At 41.1% G+C, this 21,291-nt stretch overlaps 1 protein-coding gene across 5 annotated transcripts in view; it reads left to right on the forward strand.

Annotated features, from left to right (window-relative positions):
• OTUD7A (OTU deubiquitinase 7A) overlaps nt 1-21,291 on the forward strand; it is a 259,935-nt gene that overhangs the window by 110,995 nt on the left and 127,649 nt on the right. For 4 of the 5 annotated variants that reach the window (XM_048867961.2, XM_048867960.2, XM_048867963.2 and 1 more), the window contains 2 exons: nt 315-442; nt 19,701-19,855. In XM_048867961.2, the coding sequence (XP_048723918.1) occupies nt 417-442; nt 19,701-19,855 (181 nt within the window). In that variant the 5' untranslated portion in view covers nt 315-416. The remainder of the gene's footprint in view (nt 1-314; nt 443-19,700; nt 19,856-21,291) is intronic. The other variant, XM_048867964.2, reaches the window with a different exon arrangement.

A 21,291-nucleotide genomic window follows, 5' to 3' on the forward strand; every position in this document is an offset into this window, starting at 1 on the left:
CCAAAAAGGAGAGAAGAATAGAAAAAGAATGTATTTTAATGTTCTCAGGCAGTTTGTTTCTTGTAGAATCCAGCAAATTTCTAAATGACGGAGCAGTGCCGGGAGGGGATCAGGAAGAAAAAAAATGTTACGTTATTTTGGTTCTGTTCTTTTCCATAGAAATCTCTTCCAACCACTCGTTAATCCACTTAAAAAATATTTTTTAATTGGTTCCAGCATTTGGTTTAGTGTGTGGATGGCTTGTCTGGGGGGATTTCTTATGGTTTCTTGGCAATAAGATTTGCATTACTTATTCTGCTTCTACTTTCCACCAGGGTTTGAGTACAATTTCCTCTAATGCCAGTCAGGTCCTTTACCAAAGTCTACTGAAACCAGTTGAAAGACTCTTGTTGACTTTGCTTTGGATCAGGCCCTTAATGTGCTGTCTTTTCTCACAAGCAGGGTAAGGTATTTCAGATCGGACCTGAAAATATTGACTGAAGATCCTATTGGATTCCATGCCCTTCATTTTGTTTAGTTCCCCTCTGGCACTGTTTTTACCTATCCCTTTCATTTGTCTGTTTTCATTTGCTGTGTTTGCCTGATGTAGATGATGAGCATCCTTGGGTAGGGACCATTTTGTTATGAAATCTCTGTAAAGCTCAATGTGACGTTTTGGTGCTATATAAATATAGTATAAATAATATTCATATTGCGTTCATATTCTTAGTCTCTGTTTCAGGTTCATTTGAAGATGCTTCAAGCTCTGTAAATGTTTTAGAAAATCTTGAGAAAATTCAGGTGTTCTTCATTTATCTCAGTGCCTTAAGCTCTCCCCTCAAGGTTTCTAAAGGTATTCTTCAAGAAGTAAGTGGAAGGTTTTGGTGAGACAGTATCTCTCGTTCTCTAACTCTTAAATTCATCTTGATCTCCTCAGTCCTCCTATTCTGTGGGTTTTTTGCACCTGAGTCACTAACCTGAAATGTGAAATATTCTCAAGCAAGTTTCCTGACCAAAGAATATTCAGTGGAGGCCTTTTATCTCTCTTGGTAGCTTTTAACCTTAAATAACTCAAACAAGTTAGAAAATAATAGGTGATTTAAACCAACAGTGTGTCAGAAACCTGAGTTATTTTAATAAATAATCCCAATCGATCTCTTAAAACAGATGATGATACTTTCTCTAAGGCTGAAGTTAAAATAATTGGACTGAATTTTTTGTTCTGTTATTTGCTCTCTTTTTTTAGATAATGGCACTATCTTGGCTAGTTTCCTGTTGTCAGAGGTTTTTATGTATTTTGGCTGAGGCTTCAGCATCTCTCTCTCTCTTCTCCCCCCCACACCCTTACCCTTTGGTTCAGGATATCTGATGCTGTACCAGTTGAAAGCGCTTCTAAGTAATTAGTAACAGTCTTTGGTTGGAGGTATTTTTTTAACTTACTAAATTGTTATTTTTCCTCCTGTAGCTCTGAGGGAAATCTGTTATTTTTGTACAGAAAGATCAGGGATAGCTTTAGTGCGGCTTCATGGGTTAAATTGCTCCCATAGAAATGAGGCCCAGATTAACCAATGTGCACTTCCACAGGGCCCCCATCTCAGGTTCGGCCTGGCCGCCCCTCTGTCCTGACAGAGGCGCAGCTGACAAATTTTAGTGAGCAGCACTGTGACCTGGTGCTTAGGTTACAGCACCATTCGGGTTTGGTTGGATCACCCCTGCGTCATGACAGAGGGGCAGCTGGGCCAAATTTGAGTGAGTGCTGTTGCAACTTGGTGTCACAGTGCCCCTCAGGTTTGGCACCTGCCATTAATAGTAGGGGAGCAACTCACCTGCTCCAGCTGGGCACTGATCCCACAGTCACTGCCATTGCTGGCATCATCATGCCAGCCTGAGGAGATCCACAAAGCCGAGAGCCCTGAGGTAGGAGCGGGGTTTGGATTCAGGGATACCACTCCTACTGGAGCTCAGGGAGAAGAGGGACCAGGAGTGGCACCCTGGCTGACTGCAGGGCAGAGCCCCTTATCTGACTAACCCACAGACCTGGGCCCTCTGCACCCAACCCATCCCCGCACTTAGTATAGTGATATTCTAAAGCTGTGTTTAAGTGCGTTGCAGGCTTAAGATATAAAGCTTGATCAGTAAATACCCTCTGATCACTCCTCCCCATGTCTCATACAGATTATTCCTGTCCCTGGATGGGCTTCTCTGCTGAGAGAGCATAGCATGGGGCAGCAGACAGTCTAAATGAACCCATATTAACCTATAACAGAAGTTATGATAAATGTGCTTATGGCCTGAATTTGGCCACTTTTTTGTTCTCCCTTTCCAAAATAATAGTTGATTCTGACTAGCTTCTGGGGAGACAGAAGAAAACCCGAGTACAATGACACAGGGATACGATATGGATCATTGTAAATTTAAGAGGCTCTATTCTGTATAGAGCAAGACAAGTGACTTCATGAAAGATTTTTTTGTCACTATGAAATGTAGAATAATATCAAACAGCAGCATCTGTCCAGGCAGCTTCCATGCATGGAGTGCCATTGAGTTCAGTGGAGTTTCATGTGCACTCTGGGTCTACCCATGCAAAGCAACTTTCAAGATCTAGCCTTAGGCCCTATTGTTCCATGACACATGTACTTAATGTATATTGAATTCTGTGGGAGTCATACTTAGGTATCCAAGAATAAAATTTGCCCTTAGTATTTATTTTCTTGGCAGATAAAACAAGAGGCTATTTCAAGATCAGACTCCGGTTAGATTAAGGATGGGAATCTGGTGAAATCACTGCCAATCTAATTCTAAAAGGATAATTGAGAAGCTAATTATTATGGAAAATAGTTCAAGGGTATAAGGTTTTTTTAAATAGATAAACCTTGACAGTGCTTCTTTAAGGTATGTATTACAGGAGTCCTTATGTAAATATCACCGCTAAGCATAATATCGGGACCACTCTGATCTGTGCAGACCTGTTCTTTCTGGTATAGTGTTCGCTAAGTGTTCTGTCAGTGTGTGACAAAATCTGTTTCTTGGGCAGTCATGTGAGGGTCTTTGTCAAGAGAAATTAAATTTTCAGAGGACTTGGTTAGCCTATTGCTAGGCAGCACTGCCACTGGGGAAGTTCAAGGAGTTTTAGAAAGTCTTTGTAGAAGTCTGAAGACATAACATCTATAGGGAGCCTGAAATCATTGTAAAAGTAATAGGGATGGATGCCTTTAAAGGAAGGAAAGAGTAGGTGATCCCCTTCTAAAGGCTAATAGTCTTCCTATGAGGATAGAAAGAGAATTCTTTCATTCTGAGGAACACTTTCATTAGGATCCTGATCTAACTTTGTTTAACATTTATTTTATTTAGCATTTGCATATTCACCAAACCAAGCAATAGCATTTTTAGTGGCCTGGTGGAGCTCTCAGAGCCCTGCTGAATTTGGTTAGGGGGTACTCCTCGACAATGTGCATCATTGTTTGATCGGCACAACAGCTGCAGCTTGGTTTGTCTCAAAGACCCCAACGGTCCTGGTTGGCTGCACAGAGGCTTTGCCCAGTTCGGAATCAGTTAAGAAGGGCCCACTGGCAACGTGGCAGGTCGAAGCTGGATGGGCGAGCACCTGTGACAAGGAACTGATTAGAGATTGATATTAAGCACCACTCTTCTCACCACAGGGACTTCGCTGTCATGTCCTAGCATGGCAGCCTTGACCACAGTGGGTGTCGTGATGAAAGACGTGTGGCTGGTAAGCTAAAAGGGTAGCTGAACAAGGTCAGGCTTGGGTTGGCACATACCATCTCAAGCAGCTTGCCAGCTGCAATCTCCCTCCTGATGTAAATGTGAGCAATGTGGCTCAGAACTGGAAGCCATGAAAGATGAGTCAGCTGGAGAGTTCCTGTGATGATGTGCATTGTTGAGTTGCATGTCAACAAATTTGGTGTGTACTGACCGACTCCATACTGGCGCATGGTACTCTGCTATTGCATATGAGATGGCAAGGGCTGAGGGTTGGAGCATCCGCTTCCTGTGAAGAACCTGCCAGTTTGCTGAGAAGATTGTTGTGTGTGTCTTGACCTTCACTGCTGTCTTGCTCAGGTGGCTTTTGTATGTCAGTGTTCAGTAGAGGGTCATGCCTGAGTAAACTGGGTATGCTTCAGCCTCTGGCCACTCTTTATGATGTTTAGTTCTCTCTTAGCATTAGTATGGTGGAGATGGAATGTGCTAGAGAATGTCTTGCTGGTGCTAGGCTGAAGGCACCATGTCTTACAGTGGTCTGCCAGCTTTGCAGCATCATCACTCAGGGTCTTCTCCAGTACAGAGAAAGTTGGAGCCTGTAGTTCACAGCAGATGTCTACACAGATGAACTTCTGTTATTGGACTGGTGGCAGGTCATTGATGTATAGATTGAACAATGTTGTGCTTACTGTAATGAGAGATGGATTAGGTCCTTGTTTCCTAAAGTCATCAGTCCTGTTAATGTTTACAGGTCAATTCTGTTCATTAGGCAGTTTTGTTAATGGGAGTTATGCATGTTTATAAGTTGCAAAACAAAGTCAATGTGAGGAAAATGTCAATAAATGCATTAATTGACTACATAAAAATGCAAATACATTTGTTTTGCATGAGCAAATCTTGATCTGCACAGAAATTAAATTGTATGCAGAATTGTGCACTTGCAAATTTAAGAAGACCCACTGAAAAATCTGGCCCAAAAATGTTAGCTCACTTGTTTTTACAGTAGTTCGGAAATTTTGACACACAAATATGTTGAGCATATCAAAGTCCCATACTTTAAAAATCCTTGCATCATTCAGCTTTTCCAGTTCTGGTACATATTAGTATAATGTTCATTTATGGGCAGGTATCCAGTCTCCCAATACCTCTGTGAGGCAGCGAACTACTATCCCCTTTTTACCAATGGGAAGCTGAGGTACAGAGGGACTATTTTAATTTATTTATCCACATATTATTTATTTCTATTGTGATAGCACCTACAGGCCCCAGTCATAGCCCAGGGCCCCAGTGTGATAGGCACCATACAAGCACATAATAAAGACAATACTTACAGTCTAAGTATAGGACAGTAGATGGTACAACAACCAGACAGCAAGAACACAAAGTAGCAATGAGACAAAACTGGTGAGAAGGAAAAAGAATTGTCACAGCACACCAGAGGCCTAACCAAATGACTTGCCCTAGATCACACAACAAGTGTGGCAGAGCAAAGGATTGAATCTGGATCTTCCCAGGGCCAGACTGGTGTCATAAGCCCTGGACCACGCCTCTTTTCCAGTTGAAGAATTTTCAGAAAGGCAACTGGTTTGCTTACTCTGCGGACGAAAATGTAGATGTTCTAATTTAACAGTGATGTTCAAAATAAATAAATAAACCATCAAATCTAGCTAGACTAAAACAGCAATCAAGTTTTCTGTGATCTCTCCCAGCATCCATTATTGAATAACTGTTTAAAAAAAAAGTCTGGCATAATCTACATTACAATCTTATTTTTGTGAAAATGGAGAGCTGAGAGACATATTCCTAATTTAAGCAGTACTCATCTGTTTTTATTAGTTTAGCTTTTTTGATGTGTCTGTAGTATTTATGTACATTCTTTTCACATAGACACCTGAAAATCAAGGTTAGGAAGATGTGATGGGGTGTCCACCCCATACAAGGCCCAACTAAGTAAAAAGGGCCAGTTAACAGGCTGCACCTGGAGGAGGGTCAGGGCTGATAAAACCTGATGGCTGATGAAGCCCAGCTGCATGAGGAGCTGGGACAGGCATAAAGAGAGGAAGCTGGTGGTAAGAAGAGGGCTTCAGTCACTCCTTAGAGTGGAGGGGAGTTGTTGGCAAGAGTCAAGGAGGAGTCCTAGGAGGGAGCAAGTCCTGGGATCCTGCCTGGGAATACAGATTGACAAGAACCCAAGAAAACCAAAATAAGAAGCTCCAGTGGCAACCTGGGGGGAAAGGGGTGGGGAGAGGGCAGAGCAAGAGACGAAAGGTGGGAAGTAGCCCAGGGAAACAGCAAAGGGGTCTGGGATTGCATAGACTATGGTTGCTAGTCACATGGTGCCTTGACTGGAACCTAGAGTAATAGGTGGGCCCAGGTTCCCCACCAGTCACTGGAGAAGTGGCACCATCTGGGCAGTGGAGCAGAGGACTGCCTGAGACACTTCATCCAGCAAGACTTTGTTACAATGGAAGGAGAAAACAGCAGAGACCTAGGTGGAGGGCCAAGCCACAAAGAGGGAGCAATTAAGTCCAGAGAGAGAGAGACAGACAGACCATGGGTCAAGCAACCAGCGGAAGAGGCATCAGACTAGTTGAGAGCTGATTCCCAGATGAGCCACAAGGAGGTGCCCCAGCAGTGAGCAGCAAACCCTGTGACAGACCGTTTGTCAAAGGGCTATCGTTTATGGTTCTAAAACATAAATAAGGATTCTTGGTTATAGAGCATAGTTGCTATAGTAATTTGATAATTAGTCAAATACCATTTTGTAGATTTAGCCAGTCATATCTTAAAAATCCTTAACAGCAAAGGTCTGTGATTAAACGTTATCTGCACGCACAACTTGTTTTCTGAGACTGGTTGCTGGCTGCTACTTGAATGTGGCATTGTGAATTCCACAGGAGTGCGAAAAGTACAGTATCCTTTTGTGGCAATAGTGAAACTGTATGGGGGAAAGGACAGAGTGAAAGGTAATGATCAGAGAGGCACCATACACAGATAAGTTTTCCCTTCCCTTACGGTTCCAACCTGGACTGAGTAGGTTTTTACTCTGAAAATTCAGCAGCCATAATGTGACAGTTGAGAGATGGTTTTCAGGCATATCTCTCAGCTTGCCAAAGTTCAAACCTGTGGGTTGAAAGAGATAGGCAAAACAACAGTGCAGTAGCTTTAAATGTGCCTATATATTGAACAGCATTTTTTTTATAATCCCAGTTTCATGACTGCAAGTCATTTTTATGTAAACTGTAGTGGAGATTTCAGGCCAGGGATTATTCAAGTAGCTCTTTCTTTTTTTTAAATCTCACCACAACAGTCTCTGGAGCAGAATTCCATTCCCCTGATAGTTTTCATTTCTTGAAAGCTGGGAATACTAGAAGACATTTATTTAATTGTGCTTGCCTATCTATTAGGATTGCCTTATACAGATGTACATTATAGGGAAGGAGTCGCATGGATTTGTTTGGGGAGAAGAAACGTTAGAGGGGAGAACAGTAAAATATTAGGTAAAATGTGTTTATATTTAGCTTCAGGGGGTTTAGAGGTATCACAACTGGTGATTACAGAATGTCAACAACAGTTTAGTCGACAGTAAATCTGGGTCTTATTGGCCAATGGATGATCCCAAATGGTATTTCCTACCCAATGGGAGCAGTTAGTAGCAACTGAAAAGGGGAGGATGAGAAGCAGTATATGCCACACTGAAGCCCTGTAGAGCTTTGACAACATGTTGTAATGTGTCTGGGCAGGTAAGAGGATACAATAAGACCTCTCATCAGCAGTGTCAAATTCTACCAACAAGTTCAGCAGAAGAATGGAAAGATTCCTTCTGTTAGAATCAGGCTGAGGCTGGATGATTATCTTAGTTCTGTAATCTGGGTGGAAGCTGCTGTACTACTCCTCAGGTTTCTAAAGTGACGGATTGGAGGTGAGAATGCTCAGCCCGTTTCTCCCCATGAACATCATCACCATCTGTGCTCTTCCCCCACCCCCTTCTTTCTCCCTTACCCCGTCTGCTTACAAGTGGCTGAAGAGAATTCCAGTCCCACCCACTTTCCACCTGCACCTCTTCCACCCCCAGTTCTCTCACTGCTTTGCTCTGAACCCCTTGTCCTCAGCTGTTTCCCAGCTTCAGACAACATAGGGAGCTGGGCAAGACTCGAATATGTTTTGAGGAATAAAAACAGGCTTGCTGGCATGGCAAGGACACAGGGCTTATTAGGATCTTATATCCCAACTCAGCTCCATCCAGAAACCCTCCATCCTCCTTATTACAAAATATGTCCCAGAGATTCCTTTTTTGCTTAGGAACATGGTCAGTGCCAATGCTGTGTAACATTTCTGGATGGGACAGTTTCCTAGAGGTTAAAAATTAAAGCCAGATGGTCATGTGTCAAAATGTCCTTATGCAGTCTAAAGCTCTTAAAGAGCTACCCTATAAATTTGATAATTTGTATTCTAATTCTTATAATGTGCCAGTCACTCAGTCTGTCGGTGCAGGTACAGCACGGGAAAGCATGTCACCAAAGACTTACTAATGCACACCCACACTCAGACTTCCTACCTGATCACCAACATTCAGACCAGAGTCTGAGAAAAGAGATTGGCTTAGACTGTGCCTTGAAGGGCAAGAGACTAGAGCTTTCTCAGACCAGTTGGGTCAAGCAAACTCTGTAGTTAGATGAGAATGCCCTGTCTCCAGCTGCCCAAATGGTCATGTCTAGGGGGGGCTATAACTACCCTAAATGACCTCATCTACCACCACAGCATTTGGGGAAAAGAGTGGTCACTCAAGTATCCAAAAAGATGGGAAAAAGTCTCGAGACCCAGATAATGTGCAGTCATAGGGAAAATACAAGAGAAAAACTATAAAGATAAAGTCAGGACTTGCACCTTGAAGCAAGTAGAACAAGGCAGCATAGTCTTTGGTTTTACAGGATCTCTGTGGCTAACACTGTAAAACTGCCAAGCAGCTGCATTATGCAACAGCTAGAGCTTCCCACTGGAGGGGAAGTGTAGATTGAACTGCAATAATACAATCACAAAGACATAGATAACTGTGGCAGGTTCTACAGCGGAGAGGGATGTAATCTCTTTACCAGATCCAAATGAAAAACCAGTATCACCTGAAAATCTAGAAGCAATTAGGCATGCAGAAATTCTCTGACATTTCAAACGTCTTGCATAAAAGTTTACAGTATATGATTCTGCTCTTTAACGGCAACAGGTACCACCCTACCACGTGCCCTAGCGCCCCAATTCAGCAAAACATTTAGTCATTTGTTTTCAGCAGTACTTCAACATATGCTTAAAGTTAAGTACACTTAAGTGCTTTGCTGAATCAGGGTCTAGATCTCATTTCTCTGTATAGAAATGTTTCAGATCTGTATGAGTCAATATGTATCTTTTAGTTTTTAGAAATTATAACAGCATGGGCTTGTCTATATGGTAAGTTTGTGTGTGGAAGGCTAAAGTGCTGTAGATTTACATCCCAGCTTGCCATACGCTAACTGATCATGTAGATGAGCACCTGTAACTTAAAAAAACTGATGAGGCTTTTATGTTAATTCCCACATATACTGCTCTTGCACATGCAGAATTGTGCATTCTTTCTTCATGAACTATATTTTAAACTATTGTTTCTACTTGATTTTGGAATATAAAGTGTTAACTTCTTGATTCCTTTCAAAAGGTGTCAGTTGCTCATTTCCCTACTCCCAAAATAATAGCAATATAGTTAATGGATATAGCAAGGAATCCATTCTAGCAAATAGTGTCAACTTGCCAGTAAATCCCATATACTCCTTGCAGTGATAGAGATGTAGAGAATATCATTAACCTTATGTCAGCTGTTCACATTTTTGCTTACACACGTTTGCCATTCTGGACAGATGCCAATGAATTGAAAGCAATGACATTTTTGAAGCTGTATAATGAGCTAGTATTTTCCTGTGTTTTATCGGACACAATTTAACCACCAAAATCTTACTTAAGAAAGGTTTATGAATTCTTAAAACTAATGCTTAGAGGCACTGTAGAATAAAGCTAATAGAAAAGTATTTTAATGATGCAGTTGTGCAGGGTGTTTTCTAAACCGTTTTCTATTAAAAACTGTGTCAAACTGGTATGATGTGATTTGTATCATATATACTGTGATACAGGAGGGCCAGGGAGCAGTGGTAGACGGGAAATATATAAGCCCTAGGCTAATTAAGGCATGGTTCCCTGTAGACTAGGGAGGGTTACTATAGGTTAACCCCCTGCCAAGAAAAGCACAGGACCCACCATACTAACATCGGCCATCTTGCCACAGTACATACACACGTGTGTTTGTATATATTCAGTGATGAGCTGCCAAAATCTTAGCACGAGGGGGTCGTTGCCCAGCCCCGGCACTCCTGCCCCATCCACCCCCGTCCCCTGTCCCCTGACTGCCCCCAGAACCAGGCAGGAGGGTCTTGTGGGCCACCGTAGTGGGTGCCTACCCCACCCCAAGAGCCAGAGGCACCTGCCGGGGGGCGGGGTGGGGAGTCCCAGAGGTGCTTACCTGGGGCAGCTCCCAGGAAGCATCTGGCAGGTCCCTCTGGCTCCTAGGGGCGGGGGAGCATAGCTAGGGGGGGAGCAGGGGGAGCGGCTGCTCCCCCACTGATCACATCAAAAGTGGCACCTTAGGCGCCAACTCCATGGGTGCTCTGGGGCTGGAGCACTCACGAGGAAAATTTGGTGGGTGCAGAGCACCCACTGGCAGCTCCCCACCCTGCGCCTGGCCCCAAATCACCTCACCTCACCTCCACTCCGCCTCCGCCCCTGAACGCACTGCCCCGCTCTGCTTCTCTGCCCCGCCCCCCCTCTTCCCGCGAATCAGCTGTTCGGCGGGAAGCCTGGGAGGGCTGAGAAGCAGGCTGCGGCTTCACACTCAGGCTGAGGGTGGTGGAGGTGAGCTGGTTGGGGAGCGGTTCCCCTGCCCGCCACCCCCCCTCCCCGGGTGACCTTTCTTAACTTCATGCTGCTACAACCTATTGAACTAAAAGCTGAGTGACAGCATTAACTCCAGTTCCCTTACTGTTGATGGTTTGTCAACTCAAATTCAAAGCAAATCTAATCTGATGGATCTGATTGTTTAATTTTGCTTTCTCCCTTAATAATTGTTCAGATATTTTGCAAATGTGCATTTGGCAAAATGTTTCTAATCAAAAGTGGAACATCTTGAGAAATGCTGTAAAAAGAGAATGAAAAGTCTTTATAGAACTGTCTGAATGCTATGGGATGCACTTCACATGGAGAAAACAGAGGAAGAAATTATGCAAGCCTTAGTTAAAAGAAACCAGTTGTTGTTTGCTGCATCAAATGTGGTTTTATTTTGTAGATTTGTTTTATGTACTGAATTCAGTTGTCTAGAGGGGGGACACTCTTCTTTAATACTTTAAAATGTGGTATGTCTTAGTAAAAAATATTTTCTGTGTCTGGAGCTATGCAAAGCTGGGGGTCTTTGTACCATACATGTCTACAAATAAAAAAAAAAATACAAATTCAACCACAGAGAGATGGTTTCCCTCTGAAAAGGATAACAGTTCCCCTTATCCTTCACATTACCTCACAAGTCAAGAGGAGTCAGCAATGTTAATCAGACACTTAGAGTATTCACATTAAAAAATAAATAACCTTTGTGTGCCATCTCTGACCATTGGATATATTTGCTAATTGCAGTTGCAGAAGGATCACATGCCATTGTAGGCAATTTCATCATACCATCCCCTCCATAAATTTATCAAGCTAAGTCTTAAAACTAGTTAGGTTTTTTGCCCCCATTACTCCCCTTGGAAAGCTGTTCCAGAACTCAATCCTCAGATGGCTAGAAACCTTCATCTAATTTAAAGCTTAAACATATTGATGGCCAGTTGATAGCCATTTGTTCTTGTGCCAGCATTGGCCCTTAATTTAAATAACTTCTCCCGCTTCTGAGTGTTCATCTTGCAATCATGTTGCCCTTTAGTCTCCATTTTGTTAGGCTAAACAAGCTAAGCTCCTTAAGTCTCCTCTCATAAGGTAGGTTCTCCATTCCTCTGATCATCCTAGTCGCCCTTCTCTTCACATGTTTTAGTTTGAATTCATTTTTCTTAAACATGGGAGAATTACACACAGTATTCAAGATGGGGTCTTCACAAGTGCCTTGGATAATGGTAATAACACTTCCCTATCTTTATCGGAAATACCTCACCTGAGGCATCCCAGGATTGCATTAGCCTTCTTCACGGCCACATCACATTGATGGCTCATAGTTATCCTGTGGTCGATCAAAACACTCAGGTCTTTTTCCTCCTCTGTAGCTTCCAACTGATAAGTCCCCAGTTCGTTGCAAAAATTCTTGTTGTTAGTACCTAGTGCAAAGTGCAAGTATCAAATTCCATCCCGTTTCTATTACTTGAGATTTGAGAACTTCAGAAACTCCGCCAGAGGTTATGGGCCTATTACAGGAGTGGCTGGATGAGGGTCCGTGGTCTGCAATTTACAGGAGGTCAGATGAGATGATCATGATGGTCCCTTCTGGCGTTAAAGTCTATGAGAGCAGATGAACTGATCCAAAACTCACCGAAGATGATGGAAGCCTTTCCACTGACTGGGCTTTCGATCTGGTTCATAGTGTATTTTTATTAGTGGACTTTGTTTTTAATTTTAAATCTTCAGAAGTGAAAACATTTTGCTTGTGATTCAACCCCTTTGTCCGTTGGATGCAAACAGCATGGCATTTCTGAAAGTCACTTTCTGTAGTCCTTCAAAGTGGATTTCAACTTCCTCTTCTGAGAGGATTCTGATATTATGTAATGAGATTCTCAGGTGCTAAGTATTAAATTTATTTGTGCTTTCATTGTCCATAAGAAGAAGGTTGTTCTTTGAGGAAGACTGTGCTTTCATAGACCGAAGATATCCGCTCCAAGTGGGTATGCAACATTATGTGAGTGAGCAAGCGTTTAATAGTTACAATTGCCATTAGTAGCAAACATGGTGATGGTTCAGTAGTGTAGGAGGTGATGTTTTCATCTGGTTAGAACAAAAAGTCTGGCAGCCAGCTGGATTCTGAATTTCTAATTTGTAGTGAGTCACTGCCTCCTTCCTTATAGTTCGTTTTCTTCCCTTGCTTAAGTCTTTCTTTCCTGTCCAATCTGGGTATGTTTTTATTACTAAAAGTGGCTTTCTGGCAAAAAGGACCTTTATCAGAAAGTCTGATTGAAAGACTAATTCTTGCCTAAATTGAAGAAAGCTAAGAGAACAGCACTTACCAGCTTGTGTTATACACTGCCCCCGTAATACAGAGGCAAGATTCTCATAAAGCAGGTGGGGGCTATTTTCTCCAAGGAGCAGGTGTTCTTGGGTTTTCTGATTAATTACTACTTTAGAGAGCATTGGCAATGGGATAATACCACACTTTGACTTATTCTATTTCAGTAAAAGTTGCAGCTGTGGCCATAGTCCAGTTACCATTGCATTGCATTCTCTTCCCACATCATCCAGAGTGGCATTAACAATAGAATGCCCAAGTATTCTCTATTTGTATGTATGGGTCTTGGAAGATGAAGCATCTACAACACAAGGCAACATCTCTTTTGGGAAAAAGCCTGCTTAGGCTGTTGGCACGACCTCTGGTGCAACTTATGAGATGGGTTACTTACATGTGAGCTACAAAGCTATTGGTGCACACAGAGTACGGGGTTCTGATGACTGTGTCACCATGAGAGCAATGCAAAGGTGATTCATGATGTCATAAATGTGCTGAGAGATGGCTCTGGCTTTCCTATATTACAAGAATTTCAAGCTTATTAAGAAAACTTTGTTCTAGTTCATTTACATTGTGGGTTGGATGGCTCAGGATTTTTGGATTTAAGGGCCATTCACCTTCAAGTCAATGTTTTGGGTCTTTCCCAAGTTGAGGCTGACCAAAAGTTATCAATATGGGTAAATATATTTATTTGGTGATCTATCTGATTTCAGGCCAATCCTTGTCACAAAAATCCATTCACAGAAATGACTCTGTCAGCCTCTGAATTGAGGCCAAGGATTAAATCAGAATAGAGAATGATTTAGCCAGTTGCCTGTGGACTCACCATCATCTGGACCAACACATAGTGACAGGTCAGAGAGGTTTCAGAGTAGCAGCCGTGTTAGTCTGTATTCGCAAAAAGAAAAGGAGTACTTGTGGCACCTTAGAGACTAACCAATTGAGGGCAGAGAGGAAAAGCCTGAGCTGCTGCCTGTGTTGCACCTGTCCTGTGCAAAGAGGACTTCAGTTTCTAGTGTTGCCAATCTTGCACATCCCTCAAATATTAAATTAAAACAAGTGAGAGGCCTTAACAAGCCTCCTCAGAGCTAAACTCCAGATTTAGGTTTGAACGTGTTCCATCTCTCTGATGGGCCACACCAAAAATCTCTTTATGTAAATATCAGTGCAGTGCTGTGGGTCCCAGCCCTCACACACATGGTAGATGGACTGTCTATTTATGGCTTGTATCATGTTTTGGGTAGTACTAAATCAGCTAAATAAAATATATATCCTTGATTTGTGTCTTTCTGTCTTGTTATGGAAAATACCCAGGAAGCAAAACTATGAAACTGAGCAGTCAAACATTATGTTTTAAATCATAAAAATGAAGTTAGGAAAAAAGAGGGGGTCCTCAGGGGAGCTGGTCTGAAATGTTGGAGGTGTTTTTCCCCACAGAAATTTTGGAGTTTTTTTAACTGAAAACTCAAACTGAAAATTTTAAGATGAAGGTTTTTGGTTTTCGTTTATTTCCTTTTTTCGATTTTCTGTAGAAAGCAGATGCTTTTGGGGGGAGGCAACCGTTTTGTTGAAAACTCAGTTTTCCATCAAAAATAATTTTGACAGAAAATTTTTGACCGGCCATAGTCATGAATTGGGAGGGATCAATGGACCACAGCTATGAGGAGGAGAGGGACCGATTGATAAATGTGTGGGACTAGGAAGGGAAAGACAGGATGCAGACTGATTTTACTGTCCTTAAATGCCTTTGGGATAAGCATCCAAACTTTCAGCTCATTAACCAAACCAGATCTCTGACCATATTAGGGTTCACTCATCCCTCACAGTTGCAGAGTCATAGATAGTGGGAAGGGAAAAGATTTACTAGGTCATCCAATCCAACTCCCTGTCTAGGCCCCAAAAAAAAGTCAGTGGGAGTTTTGCAATTAACTTTGGTGGTGCTGGAGCTTTACCCCTAGTATTTCACCCATGCACATTTTGTAACATTATTGACCTACCATAAATTCCTAATAATATGTTGCTTTCAGCCACATTCGTGTGTGTGTGTGTGTGTGTGGCTGTGGGGGGAATAGGTGATATTTATTATTGTAAGAAAGATTGCTTACTACTGGAACTGTGTGCTAGTCACTGGATCTTATGTTTTCAGACCTGTTCAGATCTCTCATTGGCACGATGGCATACCTCTTTAGACTAGAGTTATCTAGGCCTTCTGGCTTAGCTGGCAACTTGCTTTGCCCATTGACCCAACAGAACCTTTGGGAATGTGGAACCCATATTTCGCCACAAAATATTTCTCAGCCTGAAGTGCTTTTCAGAAGCTATTTGAAATAATGGGAGGGGGGAACCTAGCATTAAAAATAGTGAAATATTGCTAGTATACAGATGATCCATGATTTGACTTGTTCAGACTGACATACAACTAAAATTTCCAAATGTTTGAATTATCTGGCCCCCGCACCGATTAATGATGGTATTTGACTACCCTGAATGTACATATTTCTAAAAACCACAAAAAAGTTTTACTGCCAGATGAGTCACTTATGATTAATATCTGAAATTTACTAATGCTTTGCATCATTCATCTTCAACAAGCTCTTTAAACTTGACTCTGAACGTCTGCATCCTTCTGGTGCAGGTTTATTTCATCCATTCTCCCAGTCATAAAGAAAATTAATTGTCATGGATTTTTGGTTACAACGTCCTCTTATTTGCCCCCCTCCTCTTCTTATGTGCAGCTGTTTTAGAAATCAATGTGTGTTTACTAGGAAAGTGTTTACTAGGAAAGTGTTACTCCCTTCATACCTCATCTTTAAAACAGTTACAAAAATTCAACTGCTGTATAGTATATATATACCAAACTGAAACCCTATGGCCAAATTTAGCCATAATCTATCAAGGTAATGGGATTTTGTGAAGTGCTTGCATTCTGCTTTTAAGAGGCCCTGTAAATCTTTCCATGTTTCCCTTGATTACTAGCTCTACATGAACTTTTATAGCCTTCCCTTGTCCAGTTGTGCTAAAAGTTGTGACCCAGATGGTTCTCTTAACTTTCTGAAATGCAGCCTGATATGAAAATAATGAGTGCAATGTAAGTAAATTAAATTAAATGAAAACTTATGTGGCCTAGATTGTCAGCTCACATTTGACTTCATCTCAAACACTTACAGTCTGAATGGACCCATTTTTCAAGATCTTTTGTGCACCACATCTTTAGGAGGGACAAACCATTCCCTATGCAGCAATTGCTTTTGTAGCTGGTGAAATGATCCTTTTGTAGTATGTGTATAAATTTAGTTTTATAAAGTGCTTTAGAGTCCTTTGAAGAGAGACACGCTAAGAAATCCAAGATATTTACTTACTTATTATTAAACTTAAATGATAATCCTATGCTATTGTAAGGGCTTTTTTCTGAAAACCTAATTATCACGGAGGGCTTTCTTTCAAGAAATTCCTAACCTTTTGACAATGTCCAGCTGAGCAACAGCTGTTAAAATAAACTTCAGAAGAGTCTGTGTTTAATTGTTTGTATATATGGATACATGCACGTGTGTGCTATAATGCAGGGTGTGAGGGAGAGTATGGCGAAAGTGTGGCCTAGCTAGTACAGAGGCATAAGAGCATCCAAATGCCCCTTCACACTTCAGCACTGGCTACCCACATCATAGGTAGCAGTATGGGAGGGGCAGAGGACTCTGTAGAGCTCCTACTTCCCCTCTCGTGCCGGTGAACTGGAGGGGGAGAACAGAGGAGGCACAGGGTATAGCTGCACCAGCATGCAGGGGAACCTACACTGCATTGGCTCTAGACCTGGCACAGTTTACTCCCTCTTTGCTGCAATGGCAGAACCAGGGGCCAACTAAAAGTCTGCTCCCAGTGCAGCACAAAATACATTTCCCCTTACTCTCGACTCATGGCAAAGGCATGAATGAGCCCATGAGATTGAGTGAAAATATCAGATGTATGTGTAAAGATTAGCTTTGGCGTCTTGATGGAGTGAATGACAGATGCTGAATAAAAGTAAATCTTGTCATTTCATTTATATTGTACACCATTTAACTTCTACCACCTCTTCTGATCTGTTCTCATTCCTTAAAATGAAGTTTGAATACTACTATCTGATAAATATGTCTGATTCAGCCATTCTTAAAAACAACTGCTCTAAATTTTTGTAGGGAGAGTTGTCTATGAAAATAGATTAGCTTCTACTTGTTCAGGAAATGATAACTGGTATTGGATACAGTAGGGGGAATATTCATCTGTTACCCAAACGCTAGACCTTTCCTGAGGTCCAAGGGTATTTAGGGGGAAAAAATGAATATAGGAGAGAGATTCCCATCTGGGTTGATTTAAAAACTCTGGGGATAAATTGTCCTAAAGCTACTTCTATTTTAAGGCCACTTTACTTGGTCAATGATGAAAGTAAAATACTAAAGAAAAGCTCCTGATTGCACATAAACAAGGCTATGTTGTGCCTCTTAGGAAATGCCAGAGATGGGACATGTAGTGCACTTTCCATCCCAATTATTTTTGCTTTGACACTGTAAAGAAAAATTTGTGCATGATAGAAAATGAAAAACCCTTCTGTTTTGTTTCCAGAGGTGGTTTTTTAGTACACAATAGGCAAAGGTGGCTTCCAGAGTATTTTCTAACTAAGTTTAAAATACTTCACTTGCTTAAGATTTAATTGCGTACTTGCTTGTATAAAAATTCCACCATCTATACAAAAACAAGAATGCATTTGCATTTCATCAGCTATGATTGTAGTTCCATTAGCTGCTACGTGCTGGTCCCTAGGCCATGAGTCATTGTCACATACTGGAGTGATTGTTACTTTTCTCAGCAACTGGATGGTACAAACAACCTACCGTAAGCTGCTGAACACATACTGCATCACTCTGCTGTAAAACAAGTGAATCATTCTGCGAAGGAAACCTGACTTCCTACCACATCAGGAAGATTTTCTTTAACAAAAAGTTATTGTGAATCCCCTGATATTAAATAATTAATAATAATTACTCCAGCTAGCCTGGAATAGTTTCTGTTGGCTTTTAAGTAAAGCATTTTATTGATTGTGTTTTAACTAACAATTGGGACTATTTTAATTTTATTAACGTGATCTATAATTGCATCTGACACAAGCAGAAGGCATGGGTAAAATCCTGGTCCCATTGAAGTCAACGGTAAAAATCGCATTGACTTCATTAGGGCCCAAATTTCACTCTGTGTCTGTGGTAGTTGTTTCTAACATCTTAGTTTTTGTGGGTGGGGAGGTGGGGAATTCCATCACCAGAAATTCAATAGCAGAAAGAATCCATTTGCAGAGTATACTGGGATTACTACACTACAATGATGTCTGTAATATTTATAGTCATATGGTTCGTTGTTTGCCTGAAAATTACTTAATTCAAAATGAAAATGAACTTATATAGCAAATGTAGTCAATTCCATTCCAGTTAGTTTTGAGTGGGGTTGATGTGATGTGCAGTATTTTGCAGTATGTATGTTTATATTTTAAACAGTTGTTACATTTGAGGGAAACCAGGAAAGTGTTTATAAAGATCAGCCATGTAACAATGGCTTTCTTAAGAAATGTACAGTGTTATCTTGAAAATGTGTTTAGCTTCTATTAATCATGCTGAGATGGGGGGAACAAAAAACCTGATGCTGCAGCAGTGAAAGGTGTTGCTTTGTGTGGTCCTGGCAAGATTTCTATTAATAGCACGTGTAGTTGATTATGATGCTGAAAGGCGTGTACAACCAATGAGATAAACTGCCACTGTAAGTGTATGTGGGTCCCTCCAGACTGTCAACTCAATTGATAGAGAGGGAGAGTAGATACCCACCACCTTCCAGAAATATGAGCAGTAACAATCTGGAGATAAGCCTAGTAGTAGCTTCTGTTGTCATTCCATTCATTGTGGTTGTCATCATTATTGTAGTTAAAAGAGATGCACTAATGCAGATGTTTAGAAGGCTAGTTAACACAGACTCTCAAACAAAAGAGGTACAAGTTGCTGCTGCTATTGATGATGGTGATCATGATTCACAGCACCCCTATGAGGATGACAGCATTAGTTCTGAGGAAATGGGAGAAAACCCAGATACCCTATCAAGTACATCTTTAAGGCAGGGAAAATAGAAATAACCTATGTATTGATGCAATAAATAAGGAACAAGTAATGAGTTCTAATATAAGTATATTTACATTAAAAGTATATAAATACAAAGGTCTTGCAATATGGCCCTGGTCCAGATAAGCACATAAGCATATGTTTAACTTAAAGCACGTTAACTGAACCAATGGGACAATTCTCATGCTCAGAGTGAAGCATGTGCCCGTTTGGAGTCTTTGACTTTTACCACCTTACTCTTATGAAGTTTTAATTTTATAACTTCCTTGTGCACTGAAAAGTTGTGCAGAAAGAATATTTTAAAAGAGCAAAGAAAAACAGAAAAGAACACTAGAAGTGTGAAAGATGAGAACTAGTTATTAATATACTCAGTCACTGGAACAGATTGTGAACCCAGACAGAGGCAGATCATAAATGCTATTAACATGGTATTTATGTAAATTTATTTTCTTTTTTTAATCATTGTAACTTTGACCTTTTATTGTCATTTATTAAAAATTTAAATTGGGTGTTTTGTTTGGAAAAAACGTGTGATTTCCATTATTTTGTAGCCTATTGTGATAAATACATCTAGAACTCTGTATTTTTGTTCTCATTTATAGATGGATGTCTTGTAGCCTATCAACAAATCCTGCTACTGCTGCATGTGTGGCAGCACTTCTACATGATCACATGACTCTTGATATGGACGCGGTCCTGTCAGACTTTGTTCGGTCCACAGGGGCAGAACCAGGTCTGGCAAGAGACCTGCTGGAAGGTAAGCATGCCCTATAAACCTGTGGCCCCTTTTCCTCATATTCAGTACTTTCATGCTGTGGTCAATAAAATGTAAACCAGTCTTTTAAAGCTTCTAGTGTAGTCTGTTAAATCACTGATTCCTTTGTGCCAACAATCCAATACTCCTGGCAGTTTAATCACACAAGATTGCACCAGTACAGCTGTTTTCAGCAAAGGCCTTAGAAAATCTCTTATTGTGGTAGAAGCTACATTCTAGATTACTTATAATCTTACCTAAAAAGTGAGGCAAAAGGCTTTCATCTAGATTTATACTCTGTCATTTTGAGCTGCCTGCCATGCTCATCAGTCATCAAAAGAAATTCTGAGAGTATGAAAGAATGGTTTCATTAGTTACTTTAAGCTTCTAATATGGAAAACCATACTGAATTTTGAGTGTGTCATGTTAGTTAATAGTAAGAGAAATGAGGATTGGTTTTGAGTGTGTCTTCTAATCTGGGTGGCTGTAGGTGCTGCCAAGTGTGGACAGTTATAGATGTTTTGATGTGATGTATATAAAATGCCCACATGCCAAGGGCAAATTTTTTTTTTCCTCGTATAGCCAAAGTTCAACATATACTGAGCACCTACTACGTGTTTTTAAAATGTACTGGTGAATATTTCTCCTGTTCATAATAGTAGATCAGTGTAATAGTAGCTGGGCTTGAATAGTATTTATTTTAGTGTTATGTATTGTAATGTATCTTTACTCCAGGTTTTTTAAGTAATAAGGAACGATACAGTAGTAACTCTGACGTGTATACGATGTGGAGTGCAGTTTTATAATATGTCATACTTGTTTTGTTACCAAAGTCTTCTATCTGTGTTACATAAAAATAAGTCCTTCGAATGTGTAACTGAGAATATTCTCCTTAGCACTCACTAAATGTAACAAAAGATCTTTGTCTGATTTGATCAACCTGCCATTCTGGGCTGAAGTCCATCATTATCTTCATGACATGGCAATCCACCCAGGTTCACTTAGGGAATGGAAGGATTGGGCCCCATCTTAGTGGGGCTACTCATGGAGTAAAGTACTACTCACTGTGAGTCAGGGTGCAGAACTGGGCCCTTCATGAGGACTTGAGGGTTCTTTAATAAATTCAGTACTAAGAGCTCTGTCCAGTAGTAATGTTATGAGGCTCTCTGGGTGCGTGCCAGGCTGACTTGTACAGGGACAAGACTGACTAGGTGACATAGGAATTAAAAAGCAAAAATAGCTGAGATGCTTGTGCATGAGGGATATCACATGCATTTCCCAGTAGCCCACAAGCAGCAGGACTTACTGTTCATATCTGTATTCCTTGGGGTAGAAGAAAAGTTTAAGGATTTTTTGCTAGTTCTTTTAAACATATATGGGGTTACTCTCCCCCACCCCCAAATCCCTGTGTGGGCTGATAGAGGAGATTCCTCGAGTAC

The sequence above is a fragment of the Caretta caretta genome, chromosome 10 (assembly GCF_965140235.1).
Source record: "Caretta caretta isolate rCarCar2 chromosome 10, rCarCar1.hap1, whole genome shotgun sequence".
Lineage (NCBI taxonomy): Eukaryota > Metazoa > Chordata > Testudines > Cheloniidae > Caretta > Caretta caretta.